An 18,228-nucleotide genomic window follows, 5' to 3' on the forward strand; every position below is an offset into this window, starting at 1 on the left:
TGTGGTTTTTTTTTTAAAAAAAAAAACGGACCTTACTTTCCGAATTACCCTCGTAATTAAAAAATTCATCTCCAGAGCATGTGGTCAGCCAATGTTCATCAAGACACTTTAGTGATAGAACTGTATTGGTGGTTGCGGTGCAATGTCTATCGTTGGCACACACCACAGTGTGCTCCTTTGGCTATTGGTAGTGAACACGGTTGAACTTTAAATCTTTGTGTTTGTTAATTATAAAATAGAGCATAACATTCTCTTGCTTATGAGACATTAAAAAAATTACTACCACTTGTATCCATTATTTATTTAAAACAAGAGTAAAGTGACAATATTATTTAATACTAATTTAAAATTAACCGAGCAGGGATCACTTCTTGCTGGTTTACACCTTCCAGTTGAACCTACCACTGGGCACAGCAAAAACCGATCTGTCACTTAAATCTGGGCAACTTTATGGATGTCAAGGAGCGGAACATCACTAACCACAAATTTCGAGATTCTGGAGTGGAAGGGTAATTCAATAGGACTAGTCTACTGCGGGAGATGACTGTTGGAGTTAATGGGGTTTGTTCCCTAAGTATCAGAGATTTTGCTAGCCTCAACAAGGGTGTGCCAGTCCGTGCTTGCTTTGACTAGAGAGGCTAGAGCTGACCTCCCCTTCTTCCGGGGGTGGGGGGGGGACATGAATTTGAGATTAGTGCCCTAATTCTTCCTCATGGATCTTGATAGAAGGCGGCCCCTACCCCCTAATCTACCCATCCTGAATATCCTGTTACTCTGGAAGGCTAAGGTTCTTATAAGACTAAGTGCAATTGATAAGCTTCTTGTCGTAAGAGAAGAAAAAGCATTATATATATAAAATTAAATATTTTTAGTATACATATAGAATTGTAGAATAGTGATGCTTGCATGTACAAAATCTGTTTTTGACAACAGAGATGTATTTATTGTGTGTTTTCAGAATATTTGAATGATGGGAGAAGTTTGTGGTCCACAAGAAAAGTTCTTTATCCTAAGTCTGCCAACTGAATATTTTTTGTCATCATTTGAAAGTGCTTTGGTGAATACATCAACTCAACAACTCAATTTAGGATCAAATAGCTTAATACTGAACGAAAAAAATGTTACAAAATTAGGTTTAAACTGTAGTTTGGACTCAATTATTACGTGGGCTGTGCTATCCTTTAACTTCAACATCCACCAACAGTCCATTCAAAATAGCACCTTAGTGTCAAAAAGGCTTGTTCAAGTTGTTAAGGATGAAAGAGTATCAGAAGATGCAATTGTTATGAGTGAGGATCTGCTTTTCAATTTAGAAAATGATATTAGACGAAGAGCACCAGATGGTGCTTTTGAAATTGACAAAACTTGTGTCACCGTTATTGCCGCAAATTTTTATGAAAACTTACCACCAGCAAAAGCTACAAAAGTAGTTCTGTCAGCATTACAGTCAGACGTGCACTCAGACAATAGTTCCATTGATAATCTGCTGACAAAATATTTTTCATCTCAAAAATACTTATGTGATGGTGATGTGTTCAGTGTGCATGTGGACGAGTGTCATAAACTTGATCTGGGCAGTTTTGTGAATATCGGGAGCGTTTATTTCAAGGTGTGTGAACTCCAAAGCACTCAGAAAAGTGAGTTATATCCAAACGATGTCTGTAGAGGACGTGTGGTTGACAGATCATCAGCATTGTATCAAGTAGCAAATCAGCAAGGGTTCCTGCCTCCTAGAACAGTGCCTGTGTACAGCAACCTCAGTATCAGATTCCTGTGTTCCGATACCTTGGAGATTTTAAGAACTTGTAGACAAATCCTTGTTCCACCCAGTTTTGGAGATATTTTCAACACTTTGTGCCAGTGGATTGAACCATTTGTTTCTCATTCTAAAAGAATAAATGGTAAGATTTTTTTACACACTTTTTCTTCAGAGCATTATTGAACAGTTTACTTTTAAATTTAGGTACTTAAGGGCCATTCCACGCCAAATCATCCAGCCAAAAGTAGAATTGACACCCAAGGGTTCTCTGATTTCAATAAAAGTTTTACATAGATAATATATACATATAAATAAGAAGAAATCCAAAATTGTAGCTTATTCTAACAAAGGGTTTCAGAGATACGGCCATTTGAAGTTTTATGCTAATTTCAGTTTCCAAGGCCCATTTTGCCGCCAAGTGAGCGTACACGTATTCTCGTCTTTCCATGTAGAATGGACAATTATGAAGCTAGAGGCTTCAAATTTTAACTCATATGTTCAAAACTTAATGCAGAATCATATAATACTATTAAAATGGGATTTATTATCTTCTATCACCATAAAAATAATTCATAAACACAAATAATTTTGATTTTTCTGAAATCGGAACATTAAGTTACAAAAAGTGTTGTAGCAAAAATCTCTCTCCACCTACCCTTATAAAAAGTATATATCACTGGAAAGAGGATAGAATCATCTTTCAAATGGTATAATAATATGAGTGGGGTTTTGAGTATTAACATTTTTATCATATATTCAAAGTCAAAAATTAAATTTTAAGACACTAAAATGTGATTGTATACAAAATATTTATGTGATGAAGAAAAAATAAATTCTAAGGTGTAAAAATGTATTATATTTGTTTGAAAATATCTGAATATATATGAAGGTGAAATAAAATATTGTGTTCTAAGTTTTTAAGTGTGTATAAATAAAAAAGAAAATTAAGTTTCTTTAAAAAATTTAGTAAGTCAATGAATTAAAGTATTATTTTAACACAAATAGTTATTGGCCTAACTAAATTGGCCTACAATACTTTTACCTAAAACATGGCTAATTATAACTTTACAAGCATTAAAATAATATTTTTATACAACAATTTAAAAGTTTAACATTCTGAATAAAAAAAAACAACACTTTATTAACTATTAAAGGTCAAACATCAATATTACATTATATGCTAATTACTAATATTTTATAAACACAAACCACAATGGGTGACATCTAGACCAGTTCAAACCAGTGTTTGAAATTACTCTTGTGGAGACATGAAACATTCATTCAAGTCTCAACATGAAAGAAGAAACTTACTCTTGTGGAGACATGAAACACACAAGTCTCAACATGACTCAGTAAGTCACACTGCAAGCTATTGTCAGTATGTGAGGATCTGTGGTTCAGTTAACATTGGTGCTGTGTATACTACATATTTTTGTGAATTGGTCTATTTTAAATGAATTAATTAATTTATTTATTATAAATATGTAATTAATTGTGAAGTGTTTATTTTTATCATGGAAGAAATTGCTGGACCAAGTCAAGTGAGACCAAATTTAATTTGTACAGTAGGTAAAACTTTCAGACTCTTCTTGTGAAAACTTTACTCTGACAAACGATAAAAGTGTACATTTAATTTTTTCAAAAGCTTTCAAGTGAAGAAGTAGAAACATTGAGTTGGCGGACAAATAATCAGTATCGTGAAAATGACACTATTTGTTCTCATCATTTTTGTTATTTTTTGAAATATTTTGAAAAAAAAGCCAAAAATTCATGTTGTGACCCTTTTCAAAAACATGCTGTACCTTTGACAAAGAAAAAAGATTTAAGAGTAATTACCTTAGAAAAAGACGAAAGATGTTAGAGAACATAAAGACATAATTTTAGTCCCAGGAAAGCTTTTGTGCAGTAATTGTAGAAAGTTATTGAATGTAGAAAACAAAGGTTTAAATAATAATGAAACTGCATTTCATGAGAGTGATGAAGATATGGCAAAGATCTTACGACTGCCAAAAGAGTAGTGGAAAAAGAAGTTCTAAATGAGTCTCTGTTAGGTTTAGATGTGACACCTCTGAAACTCCAGTCCTTATCTACTCATTCAAAAAAAAATATCTGCCAGGAAAAAGTTTAAAGCAGGCAAAATTACAAGTCAAGAAGAAACTATCTTTTGTCCTACAAGTAAATGATGATTCTTTAAATGAGTCTTCGAGTGATGGCGAAGAAAAATTTCATGATGAGGAAAAGAAAAAATCTGAAGATCTTGATTATTTAATGGATGCTATTAAGCAAAAGCTGATGACCAATATAACCAGAAGGGAAAAAATACAATTACTAACAATTGCTCTAAGTCATGGTCCCGCAGAAGAAAAGTAGCTGAAAAAACTGAATGTTTCAGAATACTTAGTACGAAAAGCTAGGGCTGTTTGTAATGAAAAGGGCATTTTGGCGATGCCAGAACCAAAAGAAGGTAGAAAACTACCTGAAGAGACAATTGAAGCAGTAAAACAGTTCTATGAAGATGATGAATTTTCTTATATGTTTTCCAGGAGCGAAAGACAGAGTTAGTGTACAAAAAAATACCTACATGCAAAAAAGACTACTTTTATGTAATTTAGAAGAACTGTTTATTGCATTCAAAGAAAAACATCCAAATTTAAAAATAGGATTTTCAAAATTTTGCTCTCTGAGGCCAAAATGGTGTGTACTGGCTGGTTCTCCAGCCACGCATTGCGTTTGTGTATGCCTATACCATCAAAATGTCGAGCTTTTTGGCTAATGCCATAAATCAGCATGATAAAGAAGCCATACATATTATGATGGAAAAAATTAGTCTGCAACAGACAGTCCAGAAATTGTATGCTGAAACGTTGTGATGAATGTCCAAAAACAAACGAGCCATATTAAGACAATACTTGGAGGATATTTTAGAAGATTTTTGATGATGAGGAAGAAATCAAATTCTCCTCAGTGGATAAGTGATGGTCACATGAAGCTGCAGACAATGCTTCTTCCACGCCAAGAGGTTTATTGGCTTTGTAATTGATAAAATTGAATCACTCATTCCACATTCTTTCATAACTAAATCACAAAACACCTATATGAGGGAAAGGAAGGAAGAATTTACAATATGATGTAGCCTTAGTCCTAATGGACTTCGCTGAAAATTACAATTTTGTCCTACAAAATGAAGTGCAATCCTATCAGCATTGGAGTCATTTAAGTTGTTCAATTCATCCTGTTGTTGTTTACTCAAGAAGCGAGGGTGGAAACAACAAAAGAATCCTCTTTGTGTTTTATTTCCGATGATTTGAAACATGATGTACCATTCGTCTATTCCGTTCAAGAAAAAACCGTTGAGTACATTAAGTCCAAACTTTCCTAACGTAACCAAAATTGAATACCTAACAGATGGTTGCAGTTGCCCAATATAAAAATTACAAGTCAATGGTAAAATTTGTGTTACCATAAAGAAGATTTTGGGCTAGAAGCAAGTTGGTCATTCCATGCAACAAGTCACGGAAAAACTGTTTGTGATTGGGATCGGAGGAGGAACAGTTAAGAGGACTGTAACAAAGGAAAACTTACAAAGTGCCAGAGATTCAGACCAAATCATAAATGCTGAAGAAATGTAACTCATTTTGTGCAAATCAGTTCTCGAAAATTAGTTTTTTTTCTTTTTGAAAGAGAACGATATTGAAAACAAAAGAAAGTCTCTTGAAAACCCGTTTTGAATGTTGTGAAAACTATTAAAGGGAACAAGAAGTTTTCACTTCTTTCAGCCAGCAACTAGTGAAGTAATTACAGCGAAGCGACTAAGCTCAGACACTGATGTCTGTTTAAAAACAAAACATATTCAAGAACACTTTGCCAAACTCTAGAGCCTAATATTCATTCTTTTGTAGCATGTGTCTATGAAAATAATTGGTGGATAGGAATGATCCAGTGTTCAATGAAGTTGAAGGAGATTATGATGTAAAAATTTATGCACCCTCATGGACCTAGTGAAACTTTTTTTGGCCCCAAAAAGAAGATCAGTGCCCTGTTCCAGCAGCTCATCTGTTATGCATTGTTAATCCACCTGAAACAACCTCTCTTGGACGTTCGTTACAAAATTGATTCTGTATCTCGGAAAGAAATAGAGACAAAGCGTGGAATATTTTCAGTTTGTAATTAGAGTGCAATGTGTGTGTGTGAGAAAGAAAAATGTAGTTTTGATGGACCAACATAATCAATTCAGTATAAATGATTTTTATTTTTTTTAACATGAAAATGTACATACCTGTTGAAATATTTATCAAGTAAGTACTGAATATAAGTTGTGTACTCATTATAAGTGACTTAATTGTTTTAAAACTTAACTGTGACTTATTCCGCAACAACATTTGATTTAACATATTTAATTTTATGTAAAATTGGCCTCTTTCAAAACAATTTTTCATAGGTATTTTTAATATTTGGCTATATTTTGTGTTTTAATAGAGTAAAATTTTATTTTTTTTACTTTGACGTGTAATAAAAATGGTAATACACAAAACCCCACTCATATTATTATACCATTTGAAAGATAATTTTATCCTCTTTCCAGTAATATATACTTTTATAGGGGTAGGTGGAGAGAGATTTTTGCTACAAAACTTTTTGTAACTTGATGTTCCGATTTCAGAAAAATCCAATTATTTGTGTTTCGGAATTATTTTTTATGGTGATAGTAGATAACAAATCTCATTTTAATAGTATATTATGATTCTGCATTAAGTTTTGAACATATGAGTAAAATTTGAAGCCTGTAGCTTAAAAATTGTCCATTCCACATAGAAATACCGAGAAATACGTGTACGCTCACTTGGCGGCAAAATGGGTCTCGGGAACTGAATTAGCTAATAAATTTAAAAATTCATATGTCTGGAACCATTTGTCAGAACCCAACTGAAATTTTGGATTTTATCCTATCTAAATGCCTACATTATGTGTACAAAATTTCATTAAAAATCTGTGACGGGTGGGTGTCGACCCCTGGATGACTTGGTGTGGAATGGCCCTTAAGCATTATTTATACTGACCACACATTTTGTAATTTGTGTTTAAAAAAGAAAAATATACCTTAATTAAAGAAACATTGTTAGAAAGACTAAATGTATTCTTTTTCTTCTATGGGGCGCTTATTGGCATGCACTTAAGCCTCAAGGGCCTTTTGCACATCCCGGAAGTACACCATGAGGCCGACCAGTCTACAGTTTCAGCAGTTCTACAAACTGCCAAAAACAACCGATCAGGGCCTACTGGAGAAATTTGCCATCCTTATCCATACTACCAAAGATGGTGTACCGCTCCCTTGCTATTGCAGGGCATTCACAGAGCAGGTGTTCAGCAGTTTCCTCCTGCTCGTAACACATTTTACAGAGCGGATCCTGTGAAGATGCTTCCTCAGATGACCATACCCTGATGAGATAAATCAAAATGTTGTATTGGTTTATCTTATCTGAACAGGCAAAGGGAAATGGGAAGAATCGTCGACACGACAGTCGGTTTTGTTTCCTAGTAAGATGGTTGGCCCTCAAGTAGGGCGGTCCGGATGTGAATAGAGACTGTAGGGTGTGGAGTAGTCAGGTAGTTAGATAATGTTAGATAATGTAAGTTTTTGTTCTTTTTTTAGACCTATATATTTATCTTGGATATGATAGTTTTAAATATAGGTTATGAGTTGGGTAGGTTAAAATATGGAAAGAGTAGGTTAATTATAAGTAAAACATGTGCTGGACAGTTATGTTTAGGTAAGTTTTTGTTATTCGTAACTTAAATATACACACAAAACAGTCAAAATGTGGTTGGTATAATACATAAGTACCAAAATGTATAAAAATTTTAATAGATTTTACAAATAGCAATGTATCAAGAGATGTTTTGCTTCAAATTCACACTGCTACAAAACCTTGTATCAGAACAGAGTCAAAGTTACAGTTTTAATTCATGGGTAGTTTGTAAGAAAATAATTACAAACTTAGGTTGACAGTCTTTGTTTTCTCAGATATTGAGCTGAGTCCAATCTTTCTCCTTTCGGGGAATAATGGCACGGGGAAGTCACTGCTACTGCAGACTCTCAGCCAATACCATGGGCTGCACTACTGGAGAGTGGATTGTGTTAATGTGGGTGGAGCAGCGCCAGGACAGTCCGAGGCCAAAGTTAAAGCGATTTTCAGTCAGCTAAAAGGCCTTGCACCTTGTCTCTTACACCTCGCCAACATCGAGGTAAGTAAGACACACTGTGCTATCAATAACATAAAATTGAAGTTCATTTTTACATCAGAATCAGAAGGGTGCACTTCCGGCTGATTTATACCTGTCTGGCAGAACCTGAAGTGGGCACAGTGAAATACTGATGGGCCTACATCTGGACACCCAAAAGATTGTCCAGGAGTGGTACATCCCTGACTGGGATAATTTAGTGAACAAGTTTAGTACAATGTGAACAGGTCTCGTTCAGTGTGCTGAAGGCTTGTTAGGAGTGGTGGATCTGAGGGAGACACATCTTTTACCCAAATAGACCGGTAGGATAGAAACAACATTGTCTCTTTCTTTCAAGGTGACGAGTGTTCAAAATGTGTTCAATCAACGACTGAGGGCAAGATTTCAACATATCCCCATAGTTTTTATCTGGTAAGACCTCAGTAGGAAGCAGCTCCAGTCCTTCCTGAATTCCCTATCAATGATGAACCTGCACAAATCACTTTATATGTTAAGGTTAAGAACAGTTGACTTGATCTTAGGTGATTCAGTCCTCTGAAATCATGTATAATCCTAAGAAAGAGATTCCATTCCTGCAATCATGATGTAGTGTTTTAATCCGGCTAGATGGAGGATTTGAGGCAATGAAGTTTGACTAAATTAAGCTATCCAAAACATCTGTTAGGCCAATCTCTTTATTCCTATATTCACAAGTGGTATGCTAATGCCAGTTTCACATTTAATTCTTGTCGTTATTGCTTCACAATTTAATATATGTACAATTATTTCTGATGTTTTTGTTTGGGTAAGCAGCATACAGAATCCTGTCGAAGTACTTTGGGATCTTTGAGAAGGTTTTTACACAAAGTTTGTCAATGATTGACTGCTAGAGTTGCAATGTTCTGTCCCGGCAAGAACTTTGACAGTGACTCTTATATCTGAACTTAGATGCTACTTGGACCGATTGTGGCCTAATTAAGATATGTTGAATCTTTCTTTTGCCAGTGTGTCTGCATCTTATGATTTAAGATTTCCTAATAGTCTGGGACCCATAAAAGTTCCAGATGGTTAGCTTAAGCAAGCAAGGCTTGCCCACATTACCAAATATCTTTATAAACTGTGCGGTGGGACTGAACACCCAAGTGTCCAGTGGCAGAGATCAAACTCGTGGGGCTGGAAACATTTCATTTCTATTTGTCTGTCCACACTATATCTGTAAACAAACTGACCTATAGACTTGATGTTTTTCATGAAGCTTCATTTGTACAGGATGTCCCATAACTCTCTGGACACAGGTATAGCACGTTATTGCTCAGGTAATGACAACGTAATTCACCATATGATTATGGGTCTCTAATGCTTAGTTTCCCATCTATCTGTCTGTATGTGTTATTTATTAAAAAATTATTATCTTAAAAAGTAATAAATTAAAATATATTTATACCAAATTTGACTCAAATGTTTACAAGGCCAGTTACTGAAACCAATGTGACGAAATTATCTTTAGTATTATCAAAATGGCAGCAATTAAAACTTTTAAACTTTGAATATCTTAAAAACTAGCATGTTTCTCAAGAATTGTAAGAATAACAGTTTTTAGAAGGGGTTTTTCACAAATTAATGTGTGTCAGATTTGATGAAGGCCCCTCGTTGCTGTGCCAATTGATGTATTTCAGATTTGAAGTGATGTCAATTTGATGAGAGTGGCAGATTATAACGCCAATTTGCTATGTGTCACCCCCACGTTGGTTGCGATAATTTGCTGAAAGTCAGTTCTTTAGAGTTATTGACTCACCATGTAGTTGTACGCCCCTTGTCACCAGTGGCACGTTGTTGTACCATGTTGCTCATCATGGTATCGGTCGCCATCTTGCCCAATGCTAGCTGTATTCCCTCGGTATTAATCAAAAAATTATTAGATTTGAACGTCTCTGGTGTTATCACCAGAGACAAGTCTGTGTGTATGTCAGGGTTCCAAAATATGTTAAGTAATGATTACAAAATTTAACATCACTCCACACTTTTTATAAAAGGGATATTTAAAGAAAGTCAAACCAAGTGACCACGAGATTAATTTATTAAATGTCACACTCTCAACACATATTATAATTTCACTCACCTTGCAGTGCTTTGATAATTTTAAAAGTCTAAACAATATCCCATCCTTGATTAAATTTCAATATACTATACAACAGATCATTACTATCCCAGGAGAACTAACACAACCTCCTTGCTTCGAGTCTGATGAAAGAAGAGCGAATCTCCGTACAAAACGACGGATACCGACTCAAAACAATACTCATCCCCTCTCTCGTTCAAATCAGCGTCTTCACGAATAAATTTAATTTAATTCTTTTTTTAATAATTGTCGAAATTTATTACGTTTACTATAATTAATCAATTTAAGTATTTCTATTTTCTTTTTATTATTTTTTCAAACCTTTTTATTTAAATTTTTAGCAACATGTGCTTTATGACGTCATCAATATACAAGTCATTCATACCACAATTGGCTTTTCTGCGTAATTCTATTTAATGTTTTTGTAAAACACGAATTTTGGTTATGTTTACTTCATTTTAATTAATCAAATCTTTTCCCGAATAAAGTTCAATAAATTTCTTTGTTATTAAATAAATCTCAATTCCGACAACATGTGATTCACTGACGTCACAGTCTGCCGATTCATTGACGTCACAGTTTGCCAATTCCCCGCGAATATTCAAATGTCGTAATTTGACCTGTTACACAACCCCCAAATATAAAATTGATCACATATTTGTTATCAATTTATATTTCTCCTCCAATTAAATCTTTTAAATTTTTGTCCAATTAAGCTATTATTTAAATTTCTTGATAATTTTGTTTAAAAGTATTCATTTAAAAGAAAGTAAAATATCAAAGCAAAGCTTACAATCATATTACACAAATTACAATGTATTAAATGTTCACACAAATTACAGTGTACAATATAAATCAATTACACAAATTACAATTAATATTAAATGATTACACAAATTATAGTGTACATATAATCAATACAATTAATACAAATATCAATGAATATATAAATCAGCTACACAAATTACAATTAATATTAAAATGATTACACAAATTAACAATGTACATATAAATCAATTACACAAATTACAATTTAATACAAAATATCAATGAATATATATATATATCTATATATATATATATATATATATATATGAAGAACAGTACTAAAGTTTTAAATACTTGTAACCTCTATATTTTTTGAATATAATGTTTAACGTGTCCATTTCACATGTTCAATACAAGTTAACTCTATCAGATTATACACTCACAAGTTATAATAATACACAAATACCTTGTAAAATTCCTAAATATATTCTTACTGATAAACAATATTGTAATATCCTTATATTGTCATCTCCTACTGGAAACCATATTACATATATTATCTACTATATTACATTATCCTTGTCACATCTTATTCTAAATATTGTATACAACCCCTATACTAATCTGACTTACTCTTAATCTATGAATCTCTTTAGTTCCCTTACATTACGGATCCCAAAGAATTCATTATTGTCTAATCTGTTTAATGCATATGCATTTTCTCTTTTAATGCCTGCGATTACATATGGTCCCTTCATAAAGTAAGAAATATTTTTTAATCTTCTTATCTAATGCATTTGATAAAATATGGTTTTTTACTAATACTTTGTCACCTATTCTATACTTAATTGGATTTAATTTCTCATCATGTCTTTTATTCCTTTTTTTTTCTGCCTTACTTATTAAGTTTTTCCCTTACCATTCTAATTTTATTCAAATGATTTAAATTTACATTCAATTGGAAATTTAATTATTTTTACTTAGAAAAATTATCAGATCTTATTCCAAACATTACTTCATATGGTATTGCTTCAATGGTGTCCTGTACTGAATTGTTTAACACATATTCAGCAAATAACAGAATGTCAGGCCATTGAGTGTGTCTTTTATGACAATATATCCTACAAATTTTATTTACTTCTTTGTTTGTCCTTTCCACTATTGAACTTTGTGGGTGATAAGTGTGTAATGTGATACACTTTAATATCTAAGTTATTAAGAGTTGTGTTCCACAAATTTGAATTAAAACATGGGACCATTGTCGCTGACTATTGCTTTATCATTTTTCCTACTTGACTGGTATAAACTCTTTAGTTACTTTACTTAATACCACTTCTACTGTTTGGTTTCTTTATGGCATATAATTTCACAAAATTTTGAAAAAACATCTACCATTGTTAATATGTATTGTACATTTCCTCTTCCCTTTGGTAATGGACCTATCAAATCTATTGACACCAAGTCTAGTACATTCTGAGATATTATATTCATTTGTCTACCTTCTTGTCTTACATTCCCATGTTTACTCTTTTGGCACAATATACACTTTTTTAACTGTTCCTTTACACTTCTTTCCATATTCTTAAAAATACAATATTCTTTAAGTATATTAAATATTTTATTGACCTCCTAAATGTCCATATTTTTAATGTGTAAAATTAACTAAATCCTTTTTAATACCTTCTGGAATACATACTTTCCATACATCACTATTTTCATCCTTTCTCTTAAAAATTATCCCTCTATACTCCATAAATATTTTATTTATTTTTCCATAATGAACTCCTTCGCTGTCATTTAAGATATTTTTTATATTTCTCAAATACTCATCCTGTTCTTGTTTTTTATCTAGATTCTTTAATATTTCCTTTATCTCACTATCTTTAAACCTAAATCAATTTTGTTGTACAAAACCTTGATACTGTATTTTTCTACTGAATTTTGACTATCCTTCTGTGTAATCCTTGACAGTATGTCTGCTGGAATGTTCTCTTTCCCTTTAAAACAAATTTCTATTTCAAGATTAAACTCTTGTAATGCTAAAGCCCATCTCAACAATCTACCATTTGTTAATTTACAACTTTTTAGAATGTCAATGCTTTATGATCTGTTCTCAACTATCACTCTGGGATGTCCTATTAAATATGATCTAAATTTTTTACTACAAGTTAATACTACAGCTAAACAGTTTCTTCATTCTGTGATCGAGTAAAATTTTTGCGCTTGTGTTAAAGCCTTGCTATAAAATGATATCACCTGTTCCTCACTGTTTCCTCCATCCTTGATTAAATTTCAATATACTATTACAACAGATCATTACTATCCCAGGAGAACTAACACAACCTCCTTGCTTCGAGTCTGATGAAAGAAAAAAGCGAATCTCCGTACAAAACGACGGATACCGGACTCAAAACAATACTCATCCCTCTCTCGTTCAAATCAGCGTCTTCACGAATAAATTTAATTTAATTCTTTTTTAATAATTGTCGAAAAATTTATTACGTTTACTATAATTAATCAAATTTAAGTATTTCTATTTTCTTTTTATTATTTTTTCAAAAACCTTTTTTATTTAAATTTTTTAGCAACATGTGCTTTATGACGTCATCAATATACAAGTCATTCATACCACAATTGGCTTTTTCTGCGTAATTCTATTTAAATGTGTTTTTGTAAAAACACGAATTTTGGTTATGTTTACTTCATTTTAATTAATCAAATCTTTTCCCGAATAAAGTTCAATAAATTTCTTTGTTATTAAATAAATCTCAATTCCGACAACATGTGATTCACATGACGTCACAGTCTTGGCCGATTCATTGACGTCACAGTTTGCCAATTCCCCGTGAATATTCAAATGTCGTAATTTGACCTGTTACAAAATCTAATGACATTAAAATGATTTACATCAAATAATAAATAACTGATTTAGAGCAGATTTACTGTGACAAGACATGGCCTACATTGAGATCTGCTGTTTGTTCAGTTTTTGTATTGTTGGTTATTCGATGAGAACCTCAAAGATGTATGGTTTTCAATTTTTTGTACTGTTATCTCAGTAAAAATTTTTACAATTCCAAATTTTATATTTGTGCGTCATGAACTTGCATAAAACTGCAATATCACTCACATGAACTCAACACTCATTGTATTGGATGCCGAGGCTTGAAATATGGATTGAAAATTGAAAAAATTTGTTTACACTGATGAATGTAATGGTGCCTGATAATATCCATATATTTGCACTTATGAGGTTATGGACCTGGTGTAGAGGGGAAGAGTTAAAACTGTGACTTATTCTTATGAATGTCACAGATTTCAGCGATGTTTGAGAACAGGTCTACACAAACGCAGGCTTGAGATTCCTGCCAACACAAGAGTTGGAACTGCAATAGGCGAAGCCATAGTGGGCATGCTATAGGCAAACCGCTTACAAACATATATTGGGTGATTTTAGTTCACTCAGGGTGGGGTAAATACCCCTCTGCAGCTGTGATGCCACCCTCTCTCAATATCCCCACCACTGCTCAGCACTTGCCCGCTTGTTCTATCCTCTGACCTGGCCACTGTCACTTAGCGGCTAACCTCACACCAAAATGCAAGCTCCCTGGATATATCTATAAGCTATGTTATTCTGTTCAATTAATATTTTACGCTTGTATAGGCCTACACAGAAAAAATACAATATACTACAGTATAGAATAGGTAAGTAGCTGTAGTGTAAAAAAAATGGCACAAGTTAGACACGATCCACACAGCTGATAAAACAGAGACAAGATGCTTGTCCCACTTCCCACCACTGGGGAGAGACCCCTCCTGCATATTTGTCTCAATTTCATGAAATGATGCAGTGGCTAGTCAAGGATGGGAAGGTCAGTGTGATGTTAAGCAAATAATCTAAGTAATGTTCAGTATCATAAATTACTCTTGTATATATAAGCACAAGATTTCCATCACTCTATATTTATTACGAGTATTACTAACAGTTAAAGTGTGGTGTGGCTGTCTGAGGAGGATGCACCTGAGTAGCATCTTTCAGTTCAGATCTCTAGGTAGTGAAGGAAACAGGATTTTTCCGGACATTTGCCATCGTTCAGTGAAACAAGAAATCAGTAACACTATGTTTCGAGATCTGCAATCTGATCTCGAAACGTAGTGTTACTGATTTCTTGTTTCACTGTACGATGACAAATGTCCGGAAAAATCCTGTTTCCTTCACAATCCTTCCATCATCAAAAATAACCTTCAAACAAAGAATCTCTACGTAGCCTTGAAGTCTCTAAGTAGATATCTGCTATCAATAGAATATAAGCTCATTTCTATATTTTATGGTTGGCTCCACCAAATGCACTAGTATTATAATAAATTGATCAGATACACTGTTATAGTTACAGTGGCACTGACACTAATGTAAAAAAAAAACTCTAAAAGAATTATTACTGTGGTATGTGCTGCAAAATGTGAAATATTAATTTAGTTCCTTATTTGACCGATAGATTACAGTACTTTTCAGCTACACTTGGGTAAGGTTTGAATTTCATAACCATGCAATACAGTGTGCTATTCAGAGTGGCCTGGGGAACTGACTGACCGAATGTGGTCATAAAGTCATGGTTACCCAAAATGGCTGCATGAGTCAAAATTGACAATCTCATAAGTTGACAGACGAGCACTAAGGGTTAATATTGTAGTAAATTAAATAAGGTATCAGTCAATGTTTGTTAACATCAGACTTTGATGAAGTACAAAAATGAAAATGCTTGTTTCAGGATTTATGCCAAGATGCAGACTCCAAAGAAGACGTCCGTGTACTGAACTGTTTCAAGCAGCAAGTTCGGCTCTTGAAGTCAAAATGGCCTTCTTGTGATAATAGCTACAACTCAATATATCGAGCGTATCAACTCCAGCATTAACCAGTTATTTCTGGAAACGGCCACTTTGAAAGTTCCCAACTGTGAGCAAAGAGAAGATATAATTCAGTACTTTTTTTATTGCAACGGTAAACAAGTTGATACTAAAGTCTTGCAAATGGTGGCTTCTCAGACGTCAGGTTTTGCACTTAGAGATCTCCAAGTGCTAGTTGCTCTTGCTTTCAAGTAAGTAAAATATTAAGTAAATAGTGTAAATTTATAATAGTTTTTTGTGATAAATTAAAAGAACTATTCAACAATTCTTCACATTGCTTCACAAAACAATTGTTTCTTCACATACAAAATAAAAACATCATTTTAAAATTTGATTATACTCAATCAACATACAGATTATTCAGTAAAAGTGTTCCAATACTTTGGGATTTTGTTCTACACATAAAAATGAGCAATAAAGTTCATATAAAGGTATGTCCTAAAAAACCTTTAGTTTTCTATCTGTCTGTATGTGTTTTTACAAAAACAAATATATCTTTTGAACCAGTTAAGATAAAGTTATGAAACTTGAGAATTATATTAACCTTTAGTAGATCTTTTTGAAAATAAAATATTATAAAAATCTTTTACCCATTTTTAAAATGGCAGATGATTAAATTATTCCATCAAAATAACTGAAAACCGAGTAACGTCCGCCATTTTAAAACTTCCTTGGTCCTCTGTCATGAGTGTTTGCGTCTTGGTGAGTTTGCTGTAGCCACAAAGTGCAGACAGCTACTGTGTGAAGTTGTAGCAACCTATCCTGAAATATTTTATGATTTCATTTCTAGTGTATATTATACCATGGATAAATCCGATGCACAAATAGATGATTGGCTTTTTTTGCGTAATGATGCTATGGACATGGATAGTGAAAATAACTTAGTGGGCAATACATAAAAAGTGTAAAATATTGAAAGATACTAAAATTAAATTTTTTTCATAAAAAAGTACTTATTTAATCTAAATCTGTCCCTGTAAAACACAGCTTAACCCTGGAACTGGCAACCGCCCGATATCCCCCGTTTAAAGCGCCCGATATCGGGCGTTTTAATATGTCTTTTATTTCTCAATATTATGTACTTAAAACACGATCAAAGAGTATCGGTATTGATACCAATCGAAAGAGGAAGGTTCAATTAATGTAAATAATACACTAATAAATAATTTTATCGTTTCGTTACACGTCCATACGTTTTTTAATCTCTAGTTGCTCACGCAGCGATGAGTCAACTGGTTTATTTGGCTATTGTTATTTCATCAGCTGCATGGTGTTCTGTCTGGTTTATTGTTTGTTTGAGTTCGTTGTAATGATGGTTGTGTATATGGACACAATAATAGTAAGTTTTTTGTGCGTGTTTACGTAATGGATCATAATTTCCGTGATCGTTCAAGTGACATTCGAGAACTAGTTGTACATGAAATAAGCAATAATGAGGATTCCGATTTAGACATTCAATCAGAACATAATTTAAAAAATATATAATAAAAAATAGAGAATGAATATGAACTAATAGTTACAAGATTGTACAAATCCAAGTGAGCTTTGAAAGTTCTTACTTTTGTTGGTAAGTAGCACTTTCGAATGTCAGTGTATGATTTTTGTATCGTGTACCACATGTAAAAATATCTTATAAACTACGTGTTGTTTTATTTTTACTCAGAATTAAAAATATTTGCTCTTTCTTTTTTATATTTGGATTTTGCATATCACTAACAAACACAATTTTACAAATCAAAAACTTGTAAAACACTTTTCTTTTTTCTAAAAATGTTTTTCCATGAAGAGGTAGAGTAAGGATATTTTTTTTGTTTTAATTATATTATGTGAAAAATGTTCCTTGAACAATGCTGAATAATAAAAAAAAAAATATGACATAGGTACTTTATATTAAACATGTAATAATAAAATAAATATAAGGCAATGTATGAAGTACTAAAAACACTCCGCCACTGAGAGAAATATGATCGCCAGTTCCAGGGTTAAAAATTCACTTAAAAAAGTAATGCTGTTACATATTCAGTTTTATTAGATCTAAAAAAAGAGAAATCTAACTAGTCCCTTATGTAATTAAAAAATTCATCTCCGACACTTTTAGTGATAGAACTGTATTGGTGGTTGCGGTGCAATGTCTATCGTTGGCACACACCACAGTGTGCTTCCTTTGGCTATTGGTAGTGAACACGGTTTGAACTTTAAATCTTTGTGTTTGTTAATTATAAAATAGAGCAATAACATTCTCTTGCTTATGAAGACATTAAAAAAATTACTACCACTTGTATCCATTATTTATTTAAAACAAGAGTAAAGTGACAATATTATTTAATACTAATTTAAAATTAACCCGAGCAGGGATCACTTCTTGCTGGTTTACACCTTCCAGTTGAACCTAACCACTGGGCACAGCAAAAACCGATCCTGTCACTTAAATCTGGGCAACTTTATGGATGTCAAGGAG

The 18,228-nt window shown here is 33.0% G+C and overlaps 1 protein-coding gene across 1 annotated transcript in view; it reads left to right on the plus strand.

The window, feature by feature from the left end:
* The window catches only part of LOC124365481, an 87,372-nt gene that overhangs the window by 7,674 nt on the left and 61,470 nt on the right, over positions 1–18,228 (plus strand). Inside the window, 4 exon segments of the mRNA XM_046821464.1 lie at positions 959–1,901; positions 7,782–8,002; positions 15,635–15,724; positions 15,726–15,961. Of these exon segments, the coding sequence (XP_046677420.1) occupies positions 968–1,901; positions 7,782–8,002; positions 15,635–15,724; positions 15,726–15,961 (1,481 nt within the window). The 5' untranslated portion in view covers positions 959–967.

The sequence above is a fragment of the Homalodisca vitripennis genome, chromosome 6, assembly GCF_021130785.1.
Source record: "Homalodisca vitripennis isolate AUS2020 chromosome 6, UT_GWSS_2.1, whole genome shotgun sequence".
Classification (NCBI taxonomy): Eukaryota; Metazoa; Arthropoda; class Insecta; order Hemiptera; family Cicadellidae; genus Homalodisca; species Homalodisca vitripennis.